The 15,229-nt window shown below is 45.0% G+C and overlaps 1 protein-coding gene across 1 annotated transcript; it reads right to left on the bottom strand.

Annotated features, from left to right (window-relative positions):
• Window positions 1-2,336: 2,336 nt before the first annotated feature.
• On the bottom strand, window positions 2,337-14,940 carry DHX8 (DEAH-box helicase 8). Its single transcript, XM_057414184.1, has 23 exons — window positions 14,789-14,940; window positions 14,399-14,484; window positions 13,622-13,694; window positions 13,273-13,358; window positions 12,590-12,699; window positions 12,179-12,490; window positions 11,764-11,908; window positions 11,140-11,343; window positions 10,474-10,561; window positions 10,065-10,162; window positions 9,399-9,546; window positions 8,848-9,029; window positions 8,270-8,464; window positions 7,881-8,066; window positions 7,199-7,409; window positions 6,691-6,872; window positions 5,819-5,959; window positions 5,375-5,530; window positions 5,079-5,216; window positions 4,531-4,659; window positions 3,338-3,534; window positions 3,066-3,245; window positions 2,337-2,586 (listed from the first exon to the last, which is right to left on the bottom strand). The coding sequence occupies exons 1-23, from the start codon at window positions 14,916-14,918 to the stop codon at window positions 2,367-2,369; spliced, it is 3,597 nt and encodes a 1,198-aa protein (XP_057270167.1). The 5' UTR covers window positions 14,919-14,940; the 3' UTR covers window positions 2,337-2,366.
• Between the last annotated feature and the right edge of the window lie 289 nt (window positions 14,941-15,229).

The raw sequence follows: 15,229 nt of genomic DNA on the forward strand, positions 1-15,229 counted from the left end.
CATCCCCCAGGGCTCTCTTACAGGTACAAGGATGCTACAGTGCTGCTGCTGCCTCCATTCCTCCCCTACATGTACTGCACCTCTGTATAAGCTGTCCTCGGCTGTCTCTGACCCATGTGGACTCACCTCTGCAAGGCCAGGCCTGTCTTCTTCCCAGGATGGCTGCAACGCAGCACTCACAGATCATACACCTTCCCTGGGACCTGCTTTGTGGGGATGGGGAGCACTTGCCCTGTACATGCATAGTCCTGCCTTGTCACCTCCTTGCTCACAACGCTTAATGCCCGGGCTGTCTGAGCAGGGCAGCTGGAGGCACCGGCCAGGACTGCGTTACCAATCCTGCCCCTGTGGCAGCTTGTAGCAGAAATCCTCTATATTGATTGAAAGCCTCATTTCCCTCTCAGCCTCTCCCCCTGCATGGCTGATGCCAACCCTCTTAGCCTTGTCCCTGGGTGTAAGGGCCAGGAAAGGCAGCTCCCTCCCTCTCTCAGGCCAGGGACTCAGAGCAGCCTTCTACACCAACGCCTTTGCTTGCCCCCTGCAATCCAGAGACTTGGTGTTCTGGCACCTGCCATCCCACCTGCCCTGCTGAGCACTTCCTCTGGTGTCCCAGAAGCGAGGGTGAAGGGGAACCCTGCCATTGGTATAAGCTGCCTTTACTATTTATGAGTGTAAAAAATGCTGTAATTAATAAATTGGTTTATGGCTTTGGCCAAGTGCAACTTCATTCAGCCCCTGCCGGGTCCTCCCTTGCCTTCTGAGCTTGCTTTGCCTGGCTCCTCAGCAGCTTTGGGTAGCCCAGGCAGAGAGCTCAGGGGTGCCTGGTTACTTCTGAACCGTGGTGGAGTTCAAGAAACAAACACAAGCAGTCCTACAGCCAGGACTGAATGATCACAACGGAACATTGGCACTTCCTGCTGTACCTGGTGGCAGGGGAACATCCCTGGAGCCAGGAGCAAGGGCAGTACCACCACAAGTCCTTCTCTTTCTTGTATTAAGAGCAAACAGTTGGGTTTTGATGTGCTCATATACATGGGAACATGTGAGGTATTCTGCTGTGACTGTGGTGCTTGTGACAACCAGCTGATGTGTGGACACCGGCCACAGAGACTGAGCCATTCAGATCCACACCTCCCCAAGCAGAATGACCTTCTAGTTCTGTTTCACTTTATGAAGATCTAAAAGCATGAAAAAGCTCAGGGCATTTATACAACGTAATAAACCAGTATATACAACATCCCTGCCCACCTCTGTACACAGGCTTCCAATGGAACTATTTGTCAATGTGAAACATTCTCCAGTCCACAGAGTGTAGAATCTACTCACCAATGATTTTAGCAAATGTCCCAGCTTTAGAAAGAAAAGGAGAAAAAGAAAGATGGGGTCAAATCTGCAGCTCTGAAGTCAAGTTAAGTTTCATCTGCTTGCAACAGGAACAGTAATTCACAGATGCTTCAGCAGCCGCAGCACACTCTGGACAGTCAACTCCTGTTTAACCAAGGAACTGTTATGCAATGTTTCATAGACATGTGAGCTGTAAGAGCCCATTCAAGCCAAAACCCAACAGCTGTGAAGTCACCAAGCACTGCAAGTGGAAATAAAACACATGACGCATTGTAGGGAAAGGCAAAACATCTGTAAGCACTTATGCTCACAGACAGAGCCGTGCTGCAGAGTGGATGTGGTTAATTACTGCTCAATACATCAGCCTTCAGCACACAGAACATGGTGATGAAGGATAAGACCTGCAGTCTGACCTGTGCCATTGGCCAAGTAGCACTGACATCCTAGCTGTGTTTCAAGGGATCATTTCTGCCTTATCCCAAAGGCACAGATACTAAATATCTCACCACAGATGGCTTGCATAAGAGACAGTTACAGTGAACAGGAAAATGCATAAAATAGGAAAAATGGAGACCAAGCAGCTCCTCCAAACCAGCCACTGTACAGGAGTGTGAGCAGAAATAAATCCCTTTGTGCAGGGTAAAGAAATAAACGATTCCAGCCCACATTTTTCTGCTCATTCAGAACACAGGCTGGAGAAAAACAGTTTTCTACTCACTACCCTTTTGCTGTTGCTCAGCTCAGTGCCCAGACTGCAGAGTCTTGGGGTTTTCTCTCTTAAAAGGAGAAGGATTAAGGAACAATGGTTCAAGAAGCATTTCAGAACACTGAGAAGACCCAGGACATAGCCATGCAGCTATGGAACCCGAAGGGCAGCTGACATTAACACACATCGCCCCCTTGTGTTTTTGCTCTGAAAAGACTTATTTCCTGTTCATGGTGGAATTCAACCTCAACCAAAGGTTGAGTCCTGAAAGGACTCTTTGCAACAGTCACAGTGAAAGTTCCTGAGGGAAGCAGGCTCATCGCCGCCTGAATGCACGTGATATCCTCCAGGCATTGGGCTCCTCGTAGCGGTTGTAGAGGGGTTCCAGTCGCTGCTGCTTTTTCTGCTTGCTCAGCTTGGTTGGATCAGAAACCTTGAAGAAAGCTGGTGCAAATTCCACCAGCCAGCGAGGATCAATAGTTGTCACTTCACGCATATACTCCTTGGTGGTCAGCACCAGTTCATGATACACCACCCTGTAAATAGGGACAGCAACTTTGGAACTCGGTTTTTCCAAACAAGAGACAAAAGGCAAAGGCTGGAGTATCTAAGCTTGCCCCTTTATCTCCCTTTCACCCTCCTTCAGCATAAGGCTCCTTATGCTTCAGAAGAACACTCCAGAAGAACTATCTTCTTTTTCCCCTCCTAGTTCACAACTACTCTTCAGTACAGAGCTGCTTCATTCCACTTAAAATGAGTTTCCTCTCTACCGCCTCCCTAACACTCAGTGTTTTAAACTCACTTCCACAATACAAAAACACAGAACTGCAGGCTTCAGGCCTGTCCTTGGCTCAAAAAGTCCATCTCGCCTCTGCACAGGCACTAATTTTAACTGCAGAAAGAGCTAGAAAGCAGCAGCCTATACTCTGATCTGTACCCTACAAGTAGTGCACACCACAAGCTTTTAACTTACAAAGTCTGAACTGAAACAGAAAATGACATGACGTTGCCTTACCATTCTGGCTGCCTGTTGAAGAGAGCACTGGATGGGTGGATATAGACTACTTGTTGATCAATTAGTGTCCGATAGCCTTCCTGGGGATCCTTCTTTGCTGCATTTCGGAAGAAGCCACTACAGATGGCTTTCTGGACCCGAACTGTTGCCTTGCCACAGGATACCACATCCAGCTTGTGCCTGCCAGGCAAGAGTTAGAAAGAAAATTAGAGTTGGTCAAGTCTAACCATCAAGAAAGCAAAGTCACCACTTGTGCTTCGTGCCATGCTCACCTGTCCATAATGCCCAGCATCTGCTTGCGGATGTCCTGGGCTCTGCGTAAGGATCGGGCCTGGATAAAGTTTTCATAGCACCAGGGATTTGAAAACTTATTGTTCTTCCAGGAATTGTAGACAGCCAGTAGAGTGAGGTGGTCCCCTTCTGTCTGATGGAACTTGGCTTTCTTCTGATCAGCAAGTGCTTGTTTATCCTAATATATAAAATAGTTATGAATCAGCATCGAGACAATCCCCATGCAACATTGAAGGTCATGGGCTCCTTGTCACTCCTACCCTGACATTTTAAGTCTACCAAGAAATAGGTGATGTAAGACTGAGAAAACAACATCTGGAGTGGTGAGTGGCTAAGCACCAAAGAGATGAGAATCTGAAGGTCACTGGCTCTCACTAGGCCAAAACCATGCCTGTATGAAAGGAAAGCCTAGAACTGTTCTTGCCAAAGAGAGACCCCAGTAGACTTTCCCAAAGTCTTTCCCATGGGTGACAAGGGAGCATCAGAAAAGATGAAGGGCCTAAGTGGCTCATGCATACAGCAGGAAGTCTTTGCATGCACTGAACTAGCTATTTTTTCACCACTCTAAAAGCAACCTCAATTATTCATCATCAAAGGAGCTGAAGCAGCAGCTCTGACCCTGCTCGCCTACCCACCTCTCCCCACTTCTCCAATGTGCAGATAAAACATTCAAACACTGTGGCTACCCAGATCAAAACAGAAGTTAGACTCAACTGCAGCAGTTCATCATAATGAAGAAATAATGCATTCAAGAAGAGTCTGCTCCTGAGAAATCCTACCACAGCACAGGCTGCTACTTGCTGACTTAGAAGAAATCAGCATAGGGTAGGACAGCCATGATAAAAGTGTACTCTGAAATCTGAAAATTACCAGAGCATTCTGAACTCCAGAGCTGGAGCTGGTTTAAGGTTGATTTAAGGTGTAAGGCTGGTTTAAGGCTGTACGTGTTTAGCGGGAAACACAAAAGAGAATGTGAGACTTCTAACTTCCATCTTCCCATCTGTAAAGAAACAACCGGCATCCACAGCTACAGGATGTTTAACCAAAAGGCACACTGGAAATGTAATGAATGAGCAAATAGTCTGACAAAGCTACAGATTTATTGTGTCAAATATGCTCACTCTGAGGCAGGCACAGAAAACCCACGTAAACAGTAACACTGCTGGTTCCTTACCTTTGGCCTGTAGAACACGTTCTGTACAGACAGCATGGAGACTATTGTCAACATCTCTTCGCTGCATCCCAGATGTACAGACATGATCAACATCTTACACAGCATAGGCTCCAAGGGGAATTCCGCCATCTGCAAGAAACCCGTTTCAAGATACCCTGCAATATCTCAGAAAAACCCTGAGTTCCCCCAGTGCAACAGAGAGCACTGGCCCTTTCTTCCATGCTTCCTTTCCAAAGCAGTGTGCTTTACTCAGAACAACTTTACTCAACACAAACCAAATTATTTCTCTATATTCACTATCCCAATACTTACAGGGAATTTTTAGATATTAATAAAAGTAATCCTATGAATAAGGAGAAATAATAGCTGCTCCTTAAACAGCAAATGGTACATTAACTATGGTAAGTGAAAAGCTACCCATAAAACACATGAGAATAATAGCAAAAGGAAATCAATAGTGCTAGGCAAGTCCTTAGACAACTACTCTCATGTCACCCCCTGAATATTTATAGCCCTAACAGTGCTAAGGAGTATTCTCTTTTGCTTACCCTGCGCCCAAGTCGAGTGAGCAGTCCCTCATCGTCCAGGGCTCCCAGAGTGTACAGCTGCTCCATGGCAGTTATGAGAGTTTCCATTGGGGGAGCATCCATAAAGTCAAAGGAGAGCAAATCATTGATTCCCATGGCCTGAGCAGAGGGAGTGAAGAAAACCCAAGTTAAAACACTGAGAAGGAAGACACCAAACTCCAGCCACAGCCACAACACCGCTGAACAGCGAGGCAGACAATTGTTTCTTGAAATGCTTATGATCACATTGGCTTGCTCCAAGCTGGTGAAATACCAACCTTCAGGGAAAGTACTGTACTGGCCAAATTTGTTCTCTGGATTTCAGGCACATTAGTGGTTAGCATTTCGTCACGATAAGCACGCTCTGTATATAGCCTATAGCATTTTCCTGGTCCTGTTCTCCCAGCCCTTCCTGCTCGCTGCTTTGCTTGAGCCTAAAGGGAACAAGGCATCTCAGTGATCAAAAACAGGCACAGGTGAACACAAGTCAAATAAAATGATCAACTACTCAGTTTTACTTGTATTAATAGGAAGAGATTTCCAATACAAGCCAGGAAAGTATGTATTCCTTAGGCACAGCCTAACGGAATCTCAGAGAGTTATAAAAACATGGCTTTGTTATTGCCTCACTTTGCTTTCATGTCTTCGTGTGCCACATCATCATGATACACATAACCAGCAGGGTTAAAAAAGGATGAAGAAATCAAACACAGAATGCCTACCTGCGAGATTGGTGTAACAACCAGCTGGTCAATTCCAGTCTTGGAGTTATAAACCTTCTGCTTCACAAAGCCAGGATCAACAACGTAATATATTCCATCAATAGTCAAAGATGTCTCAGCGATATTAGTGGCGATGACAACCTGCAAACAACAGTGTGATTCAGCAGCAGTTCTGTGTCTGGTTGCCAAGCCAACCTTGCTGCTCAACTTAAACAACCCATTCTATGTGATACAGTTTGTTATAAGTGCAGCTACTGTCATTTATCATCTAAAGGAGAAAGGTGTTCATGGAAGAACAGAAAGGAACATTACCTATAATCAAAGGACAAGTTTCAAGTGTATCTACATTTGGTTTGCATTTGTGTAATATGGGAAAAAGCATGATATAATCCATAATTAAAACCAAGTGAAAGATCATTTTAAGTTTGCAAAGACACTGCACTGACTACAGAGAGAATTCCTGCCTATCACTCACAGTCCGTATTTAGAGAAGAATCTTCCAGAGAGTATTTCTCTAGTTATTCACTGTTTGGTAGGAAATTTACAACTATCCAATGGGAATTGCATATAGATTTCACTGAAGTTCATATCTCTTAAATGCAGCATTAAAAAGCAGACTGAGAACATTCCAGAGGTTTGTTGCACCAGAGGTTTCTATACACATTTTCAAAGGCTTAGAGAACACGTATAGGTATGTACACATGCCTATACACATGCAAAAACATGCTCTAAGCTACGTATAAGCCACCTCTTCTTCAAAACTACATTACTTTGTCTGAAGCCATAACTAACAATCAGAAGATCAGCAGTGGAATACACCCCAGTATTAAAATATATCAGCAGAAACTGAAGCCACACTGAGCTGAACTTACCTTTCTGCTTCCCGGTGGGGCAGGGTCAAAGATCCTGGTTTGCATTTCACTGGGTAAAGCTGAATAGACTGGTAGGATAATTAACTCTGGAACATCAGGTCCTAGAGATTTCATCCTCTCATAGAGAATTTCACAGGCAGTGTCAATCTCTTCCTGACCAGTCAGAAACACCAAAATGTCACCTACACAGGAAGTAAAGTACAACATCCACAGAATCAATACTGTGCAGTACAACTCCTGCATGACCACATTTCCATCCCTCACCTTTTCGATTCAAAGCAGAATATGCTCAACTCTTGGCTAGCCCTTGTGCAACAACTTAGCCAGAAGCAACTTACTTCAGTCTTTCACCCAATTTTCTCAGCATTTACTGTATTTTCAAACAACAGGATAGTGCTGAGAGCATTTTTCTCATGTTACTAATACATGATCCATGACTTAAAGAAAGACCTTGCTTATAGATTAGTGACTCTGAAACACCAATAACCCTAGACCATTCTCTACTCACCTGGGGGCTCTGTCAAATGGATCTGCATTACTGTAATCAAACTGGCATCCAAATAATCTGTCTCTGGCTCTTTTGTGTACAAGATTTCCACTGGGTACGTTCTGCCAGGAATGGTGAAGATTGGTGCTTCATAGAAATACTGAGAGAACTTCACAGCATCCAATGTTGCTGATGTCACGATCAGCTTCATATCCTGCCGCTTCTGCACTGTCTGCAGTGGCACAGAACATTCTCAAGTTATTTAATGCCTTTGGGACTATCAACCTATGGCACTTAAGCCGAGAAATATGACCAGTAAAAGCAGGTTTAAGGTCTGAGTAGAGGGACAGGTCATTGCAGTATCCAGAATTTCAAAACAAACCATCCTCTAAAGTGACATTTCAAACCTACTGCAGAAAGCCTTTGTCAGACAAGGAAAAATGACAGCAAGAACACTCCTCTGCTCATCCATCATTACAAACATCCTGGACTGCCAATTCTTATTGTTTCTGCTGAGTTTCGCTTACTGTGTCTTCACACAGAGGCTCATCTTATGAAAGTTTGGACTACAAACCCTTTTGAGCATTTGTTTTGCTTCAGAAGAGACTCTTAGAGCACAGGAACGACTTGTGTGCCTTTTCCTGTGAGCTCCTACATTGCATAAAGAGGACACTGAAGCAATAAATATCAAATGCTGCATTACCTTCTTCAGGAGTCCAAAGAGCACATCTGTGTGTATGGTCCTCTCATGGGCTTCATCCAGCATGATAATGGCATACTGGGTCAGATCAGGATCTATCAAACACTCCCTCAGTAACATACCATCTGTCATGTATTTGATAACAGTTTCAGGGCTAGTGCAGTCTTCAAATCGAATGGTGTAGCCAACCTAGAAAGAGGAGTTGCACAGAAACTGAAGCTTCAGAATTAAGCTCTTAGGACCATTAATTCCCAGTTTGATTACTCTTAAAGCTCACTGTACTACCTACACAGGCAGACACACATGGGCACACAAGCAAACTAGCTCTAGGACTGATTTTTTCTCCTTTTCCTCATGCTTAGTTTGACATGATCTTCAGCATGGAAACTCACCTCTTGTCCCAAGCAGCAACCAAATTCCTCTGACACCCTCTTCGCAACAGACATTGCAGCCACTCTGCGAGGCTGAGTACATCCAATCTTTCCTCTCGATGTATACCCTGCCTCTGCCAGGTACTGGGTGATCTGGGTTGTTTTCCCAGATCCTGTCTCTCCAATAACAATCAGGATCTGGTTGTCATGCACAGCCTAGAAAAGGTCGTAAGAGACACACTTGTCAAAATTCATGAACAAAACACAAACCAAACCAACCCAATACAGTGTATGTAGGACTAGACTGAGACCTGCTGCTGAACCAGACAAAAATCACACACATGCTCTTACTGATCAAGTCAGCAAACTGCTTAACCATTCATCCCCTGCCAACATGATGCTAGTTTCACTTTTGACTTACAGTCAATAGATTCATGGATGTTTGTTAAAATATGCAGCTACATAATCCTTTACAACAATTATTCCAAGCTACAGCTCTGCACTTAAATTGATCAACTGGCTATTCACATGACAACAAGCCAAACCAAGATTTGATGTTACTGCTTGCTCAAACACGAACGCTGTCCCAAGAGCCTTACTTGTATCAGCTGCTCCTTCAGTCTGAAGATTGGGAGACTCTCTCTCTGCTCAATGATGGAAAGCTGGGTCTTCTTACCATAAGAAGCTTTGTTACCACCAAATGCATGTTTCTTCCACTCTGGGATATCATTGGGCATCATTCCAATACCTCGCATGTTTGCAGCTATTTGTCTTCCATCCACTAGGAAAGAAATAATCTCACCATTACATCTAGCTTCACACAGCAGAGACCCTCATGATCCTCCTCCTGTTATCCATCACCCATGCCTTCTATACTTGTGGATTTAAGTATTTAAGTTCCTACATGCATACCCCCACTATTACATTAATCCCCATATAAAAAAACATGCTTCACCACCCAGCACACCTTTCATGGACAGCACGATACACCTGTACATTTCCATTGACATTCCCGTTGCCACTTTAGTGGAAAAGAGTTTCTCCTTTGCCTCACTTGACAAGCGAAGCAGACAAACACAGCATCAAGACACTGCTCCTGGGTTGCTCAACTGTCACAGCACAGTTCACACTTCCACATATTCAGGCATACCATCAGGGAGAGGATCCACCCAGTGTGTGTTGAGCCCCATTGGGATGGAATCCATCTCTGCTTCTCTCTGGGCTTGTTTAAGTTCTCGTCTTTCTTTAGCTAAAGCGCTCTGCATCATTGCGGCCTGGGACAAGGAACCATCCGGATTCTGGAGAGCAAGAAAGAAGTTAAGATTTCAAGCACTCTCACTTCTTCAATTCTCTGTCACCACTGGCCTTTAGAAGCTTTAAAACATGTTAAACTTTTTATCTATTTAACTTCCAGAATATCTCCATTAGGTTTCATGAACTTCCATGGTTATGACTAATATGCAGCATTCCTACACTGTTGAGTCAGAAGGATTATGGGACAGCCAAAGAAAAATGAGTATATCTAGACCATCTTCTACTTTCAGAGGGTAAGAAAAAGCACAGCAGAGAAAGAATGTTCTAACATACTTATGTGAAATGGTTGCTGCTGCAGTCTAATACGCATTTGGGTTCTATTATTTCACTTCACTGTCACCAGTTAAATAAGAATCCAGCTTTGTAAGTAAAGAAAGTATCATCAGTTCAGTGACCATGTTTTTCTGGGCTCTCAGTAACGTCCAGCTGGAAAACTGGTTGTTAAACTCCCAAATATTTAACTGAATCAAGTACGCTGGATTTAGCCCTGGATATCTCTTACCTTCACTATCTTGATCGGACTCATATCCATGCTCTGTTTAGTATGACCTCGAAGGAACGGTGGCTCTTCCTCAACTAACTCAATCTCCAGGTCCTCATCTGAAATCCAAGTGACATTTGTTTAACATCTTTCAGGTACATAAAAGCACCTCCTCAAACCATGCTTTAAGGGTATTCTGGGTTATGATGTACTTAAAAGGTTTGTGGAAACAGCACAAATAAGAATGCACAGACAAGACACATAGAAATGGCACTAATAATAAGGCTAGAGCAATCCTAGTTCCAGATGTTTAAGATCACAACAAACTGTGAGATCTTTCACATTCACTTATATCATTAGCTCTTTCGGAATCAAAACACATCCAGAAACACAAGGAATTTACAACAGTAAGACTATTTGGAAATGGTACCTTCTTCATCATCAACTTTAGGGAGAATCCCAGTCTCCTCATCAAAGTCAGGAAATTCTTCCTTGGAAAGCACATTAGCTGCAATCATCTGGGAACAGAATAAGCACAACATGAATTTGCCCCCATGAACAAACACAACTCATGTCTATGAGGTCTCAGTTCTAATGCAATTAGAAGATTTGTAAAGCAGGAACAAGAGAATGTTGTGATTGCAGAACAAAGGAATGGTCCAAGGGCTGAAGCACCTCTGGAAACAGGCTGAGAGAGCTGGGCTTGTTCAGCCTAAAGAAGAGAAGGCTCCAGGGAGAACTTGGAGCAACTCCCAGTGCCTAAAGGGAATAACAGGAAACCTGGAGAGGGGCTTCTGACAAGAGCCTGTAGGGACAGGCCATGGGGAATGGCTTTAACCTGCCCGAGGGGAGACTGAGATGAGCTCTTAAGGCAGAAGCTCTTCCCTGTGAGGATGCTGAGGCGCTGGCACAGGGTGCCCAGAGAAGCTGTGGCTGCCCCATCCCTGGCAGTGTTCAAGGCCAGGCTGGACGGGGCTTGGAGAAACCTGCTCTAGTGGAAGGTGTCCCTGCCCACAGCAGGGGGTTGGAACTGGATGAGCTTTAAGATGCTTCCCAACCCAAACCATTCTGAGATCCTATGAATACAAGAACACACCTGTTTTATTTCCCATTTCTCTGGGTCTGAAATCCGGGTGAGGCGCTTCCGTTCAAGGCTGTCATCCTCCACCTCCGGGGCATTCACCAGGGACAGGTGACTGGGTCTGTCTGGGTTTCTCATAGACGTTTCTTCATTGGTTTCTCCAACCAGGTTTCTCCTCCGGTTTGGATTCAAGTCTTCCCCAGTGTCTTGATCAACATCCTACATCAGATTGATTGATCAGTCTATTTATACTGCACTTCTTATCTTTTAACATTAGTGCTTCCTCTAACACAAGAGAAAAAGGCGAGTACATTTCTCAGAGTACTGCCAACACCAGCCCAGACACAGAAAATGTTAGTTTCTCATACTACAAAAGGAAGACAAACAGCAACAACTTGAGGTTTGCTGCCACTTAGCTACCACAGCAAGTCAAAAATTTGTTAGGAACATGACATCACAAGACTCTATAGGAAATGAGTAAGAAGTAATAGGCCACAAATATGGAAGAGTAGCTCAATGTTTTTTAACTCCTCCTTGAGGGGTTATGCATTAGTTTTCATCAAAAAGAGCTAAAAATGGCAAAAAGAGGGATCCTGGCACCACAAACTTATTATAAGCACTACAGAATGTCTTCCATACCTTCATGCTCAGGCTGGTTTTGGATCCAGTAAAGGATAAGACTTTAACTTTTACTCTTTGTCCTTTGCTCACCACATCAGCAACATTGGCAACACGTCCTTCTCTTCGAAGCTCTGAGATGTGGACCAAGCCCTCCCAACGCTTCCTGCAGGTGAAGCAGAGGAGCCCGAGATGTCATAAATTATTACTCTGACAGTCCTAAAGAACATTCAGAGCCCGCATTATTTTGTTGTCACCTGACTGTGCATGTTCATAAACTAGCTTTTGTAAGAACATTCTCCACTGAGAGAAATAAACCTTCATCCTGGCATCAACCCCAGCATTCCTTACTGCAGCCTTAGAACCTCTAAGATGCTGAAAGGAAAAGGAATTCCCATGGAACAGTACCAGATTAATTATGAAGAGCAGAAAGTACCTTAGTCCTTCCAGTTGCACAAAACATCCAAATTGCATTATACTTGTGACTTTGCCATTGTAGATGTCCCCGATGGCAGGCTCCTCAGGTGGGGGACGGTCAATGTGTTTGTCTCTCCATCTCTCATTGCTCCTCTCAATGTATCTGTCTCGATCTTTACGGTCCCTACTTGGACTCCGAGTTCTGCTCCTTGACCTGTATCTGGATTTTCCCCTGTTCCTGTCCCGAGTTCTAGAACGAGACCTAGAGCGAGATCTGTGCCTTCGCCTCCTGTCCCTGCTACGACTCCGGCTCCTCCTCCTCTTCTTTGCCCTGAGAAGCAAACAGAATATATTTGCAGTGAAATCCCACATAAGAACAGGAAACACCAACTGCCAATACCCACTCCCCAGACACATGCTAGAAACCTACCGGTGGTCACTGCTCCTCTGCTTGCCTTGCCTGTCCACACTGGGCATCAGAGCTTCAAGTTCTTTAAGTGCATCAGCTGCCACTTTTACGTCATCTTCATCTAGCATAGTCTGTGAGAACAGAGAACTGGTCTGTAAGAAGGCTGATAATCAGTCTACAGAAGGAATAACCACTCACATGGCTATTTAGAAGCCATGTAAGAGGAAAAAAGATCAGACATAATACATGTTCTAGGGGAATAAGAGTAGTAAAGCTACAATTCTGCTTTTATACAAAAAGCTTTTGACTCAATACATCAAATTATTACAGAAATATAATATGCAAATCCCTTGGAGCATTTGAATGGCCAAAATGTGCATCTAGTTTGCAATCCATCATGAGTTTGAGCACTATGTAAGAAAGGATTCAACTATAACTTCCATGTCACAAGAGCCCCATCTTCCAGATATCCTGCAAAACAGCTTCCATGGGGCAACTGCTGGAACAACCATTCTTGGAAACTATAAGCAACAATATTAACCTTCTGCTGCTTCTACATTTCATTTCTCACAATCCGCTTCTCTCCATGCATCAGCAAGAAACACACTAACATAAAAAAAACCCTGAGACAACTTAAAACTAAGAGAAACATAATCATAAATAATGTTTTCATAGACAAAGGAAATCTATAAGCATGACCTTACCCTGATATTGGGATTGTCTGGCCTGCAAAGAGCTGGAAACAATTCCTTCAGCTTTTCCTTCTCTGACTTGGGTTTGACAACTGCATCTGAGAAAAACCAAAATCAAAATAGAGGAGCTTGAGCCTTCTGTTTCACAGTGAATCTGTGAAAGACATGAATACTTCCAACAGCACACTCAGGGTGGTTTTAGAGCCTAAACAGATTTGCTAATCTACTGCTAACAACAGAGAGCCTCCCACTCCACAGTAAGATACAAAGCCTTGCAAGCCTAGAGCAGTAACTACACCAGTTGCCCCAAGCATGGCCAGAATCTAGAAGACCACCAAGCAAGAGTTTTGGTTTTCCATACCTTTGCTCGTAGAGGATTTTGGTGGGGGCCGCATGGTCTGTATGAGACGGAGCAAGTTACTAATAAGGGAATCCTGAAAAATGGAATAAAATACTTTAGTCTAAAGCACGACTGCAACCCTGGCTTCCATTCTGAGAAAGCACCAGTGAGGGCTTATCGGCACCACAGACAAAGGGCAATTCTGAAGATTCAGGTTCATTTTTAAAACATATCACTGGACACATCCTAAAAACATATAATAAGCTGAATCTGAGAACTATTCTGATCATTCCCTTTAAGTGACTTTTCTACTTTCAATCACCTTTGTGACCACCTACTTAATCCAACCACACTCATTCCATGTAAGTATAAAAACACTTACAGCAACATTTACCTTCATGGAAAGCTGCTTTTCCATATTTTATATACTCATTCCATATAAGTATAAAAACACAGCAACATTTACGTTCATGGAAAGCTGATTTTCCATATTTTATATACTCATTCCATATAAGTACAAAAACACTTACAGCAACATTTACCTTCATGGAAAGCTGCTTTTCCATATTTTATATACTCAAGGAGACAAGCAGAACCCTTTGCAAAGACTACACAAGCTTTTAAACAGGAGGGAGAGGGGGGCCTGGCCGAGGCAGGAATCCCCAGCTGCTAAACAGGAGTTTTCCAACTGAAAACAACAACTACAGACATTAATCCCACCCCCTTCTCTTTAAAAGAAGCTTTATGAGATAAAGCAGGCCAAGGAGAACCCGTAAGTAATGCTCGGCTCTCACTCACAGTGAACTCGGCACCATTCTTCAGCAGAACTGCTTTAAACGTCTCAAACGTGGTATTTTTCTCAGCGAGGTTTATCACAAACTCGGCTGCGACGAAAACACAGGGAGGAAATGAGGAGCAATAACTGCGAGGCCGTGGAAGCGCCTCACGCTGGGGTAAGAAGCTGCTCCGCGGCTCTACCTCCACCCGGGGCAGCCGCAGCGCTGCTTCCCCCCACCCAGCAGCGGCTCCCTCCCTGCGGCAGCAGCCCCGCCAGAAGCATTTCCTCGCCCTCACGCCCCCCGCCGTTTTGTGAGGTAAAACCCCCCTTTTCTTCCCCAATTCGGAAGCCCCTCCGCAAAGCGCTCGCGCGGCCGCCAGGAGCGGCTCCAACAGCCCCGGCCGCCTCACCCAGGTCCTTGTCGTTGATGCCCAGGTGATTGTCCAGCTCCGTGCACACCTTGGACACGAGCGACAGGTACTCGAGCTGAGCGAGCTCCTCCACCGCCAGCTCCGCCATGGCCGCGCCGCACTTCCGCATCCGGGCCGCGGCGGAAGCGTCATGGAGACGGAGTGGGCGGGGCCTCTCGGGGCTATGGGGCGGGGCCTCTCGGCGCTATGGGGCGTGTCTGTGTGACGGGGGTTGAGGGGGGGGAGGCCCCCGGGGCATCCCCGTGCCCCCCAACAGCCCCACGTCCCTCTTGTGCTCCTGCCCCCGAGCTGGATCAGGTCTGCTGGGGGGGGGGGTCCCCATAGCGCAGCAGACGGGGAGGTTCCCAGCCCAGCACATGGAGGGGTTCTCGGCTCAGGAGTACAGTGAAGCCGGGTCATGGGGAGCTTCCCCTCACCAGC

The sequence above is a fragment of the Pezoporus wallicus genome, unplaced genomic scaffold (assembly GCF_028554395.1).
Source record: "Pezoporus wallicus isolate ANWC-B61680 ecotype Strahan unplaced genomic scaffold, APGP_CSIRO_Pwel_v1 contig_13150, whole genome shotgun sequence".
In the NCBI taxonomy this organism is placed as follows: domain Eukaryota; kingdom Metazoa; phylum Chordata; class Aves; order Psittaciformes; family Psittacidae; genus Pezoporus; species Pezoporus wallicus.

What these genes read in the sequence shown, in the direction of transcription:
- DHX8 (XM_057414184.1), bottom strand. Translation starts at nt 14,918, where the DNA reads ATGCGGAAGTGCGGCGCGGCCATGGCGGAGCTGGCGGTGGAGGAGCTC. An exon ending in TCTTTGGACTCCTGAAGAAG is followed by an intron (nt 7,410 to 7,880) that starts GTAATGCAGCAT and finishes GTGCCACTGCAG; the next exon opens with ACAGTGCAGAAGCGGCAGGA. An exon ending in CCCCACCGGGAAGCAGAAAG is followed by an intron (nt 5,960 to 6,690) that starts GTAAGTTCAGCT and finishes TGTTGTTTGCAG; the next exon opens with GTTGTCATCGCCACTAATAT.